Source organism: Crocuta crocuta, unplaced genomic scaffold, assembly GCF_008692635.1.
Source record: "Crocuta crocuta isolate KB4526 unplaced genomic scaffold, BGI_CrCroc_1.0 scaffold334, whole genome shotgun sequence".
Lineage (NCBI taxonomy): Eukaryota > Metazoa > Chordata > Mammalia > Carnivora > Hyaenidae > Crocuta > Crocuta crocuta.
In genome coordinates, this window is record NW_027533260.1 from 5,111,283 (window position 1) to 5,112,982 (window position 1,700).

A 1,700-nucleotide genomic window follows, 5' to 3' on the forward strand; every position below is an offset into this window, starting at 1 on the left:
GGCGGGGCTCAGTCTCCCCAGCACAGAATAGGCAGAGAACGGACCTGGGAGTGGGGTGGAGCCTTCTGTACTTTTCCTTGGCTGTTTTGAAGGAACGGGTCTTCTCAGGTCTTCTCTGAACCTGTTTCCTCCTTTGTTCAATGGGGGGGGGGCATCACCTTCACTCCCGGGTTTCTGTGGTGGTGAAATGAAAGAGTGGTGACAGAAGTCACTTACCCTGTTCTGAGCACTGATGACGAGCTTAAGCACTTTCCCTTCTGCGTCTTCTGGGAGCTCAGGATGGCACCCTTGCACTGCAGAGAACAGTGTGGTCCGGGGCGGGGGGGGAGGAGAGGGGAGCCATTGCCCGGGGTTGCTCAGCACCTCGTGGGCCACTTGTGTGAAGCCAGGCCCGTAAGGCTCCGAAGCCCCTGGCTGCCCTGCCTCTGAGGGTCTGGGGCAGCCCTCGGGGTGGCTCCGTGAGTCCCCAGGCTGGGATGACCAGGGTGAGCCCTGCAGGGATGGGGGAGCTCAAAGGGGCACCCGGGCCGGCTGGGATGGGGCGTGCAGATGACACACTTGGGGCAGATGGCATTCGGAGACGGGTTCTGAAGCTCTGACTGCATGGCTCCGAGGCCAGGCGTTCCCGCTCCATGACCTGCTCCTGGGGGGTGACGGCCTCAAGCCCGACCATCGGCCAGGTGGCCTGGTGGCCTCGTGTGTGCGTGCGTGCTGGTCACAGTGTGTGCGAGATTGTCCTCGGAGTATGCGGGACTCTGATGCCTGGATGTGCTACCACGGTGGCCCAGTGTGACAGGCGCGGCGTGCCAGGTCCCGGGTGTGAGTGTGCCTGCGGCCGTGCAGGATTCGGGTTGTGACTGGGACTCTGGGTGTGGCCCTGGCTCTCCTCTTCTGACCAAGAGCCTGTATGAGGCTGTGCGGCCGTGTGTGACGTGTGACCGCGTGGCTCAGGACCGTACGACCTCTCTGCATGATGTGGGGTGTACGGTGTGGGGACGCAGAGGCGACTGAAGCAGCCCTGGCCTCTGTCCTCATGGAGCACCCGGTCACCTGGGGAGACTGACGTGTGACTGCTTGTGGCGAGGGCGCAGGGGCTCGCCGGTCCTGTCCGCCCTCCGCCGCCGCCCTGAGCCCGTCTGGCCTCCGCCAGGTTCTGTGCCGAACGGCTCCGCTCCCTCCTGCACACCCTGGAGATCGCCGACCTTTCCGACTTCTCTCCCCTCACCCTCCTCGCTAACTTCGCCACCCTCGTCAGCACCTATGCCAAGGGTANTGGGCTCGGGAGCCTGGGCTTTATTTCGAGTGCAGTGAGGATCCAGGATAGTTCTTGGGTTAGCAAGCCTCGTGCTCAGGTGCGCATTTTCCGGCTGCAGAGCGGAGTAGGGATGGGGGATGAGGCCAGAGAAACTCTGTGGGGTCCCTCACACTGTCGGGTGTGGTAAGGACTCGGCCCTTCTGTTGCCGGGAAGTCAGGAGCCATGGTGGGTTCTGAGCAAGGGAGGGTGGGGACCCGGGGAAGCATGGGAGGGGCTGGCGCCTGGGGTGGGGGCAGCGAGGCAGGGGCGTGCGGAGCAAGGAGCCAAGCGCTCACTGGGGAGAGGGGAGGTGTTCCTGTGTGGAGCCTTTACTGGTCAGCACCTGTTAAGCTGATCCCCAGGGATTACTACTCTGTCCCCGAAACCAGGTCAGGCCCCTGACAC

General features: G+C 63.5%; 1 protein-coding gene across 1 annotated transcript in view; it reads left to right on the forward strand.

Moving 5' to 3' along the window:
* ERCC2 (ERCC excision repair 2, TFIIH core complex helicase subunit) overlaps positions 1-1,700 on the forward strand; it is a 15,753-nt gene that overhangs the window by 7,222 nt on the left and 6,831 nt on the right. Inside the window, exon 12 of the mRNA XM_077747098.1 lies at positions 1,151-1,269. Coding sequence (XP_077603224.1) covers positions 1,151-1,269 — 119 coding nt within the window. The remainder of the gene's footprint in view (positions 1-1,150; positions 1,270-1,700) is intronic.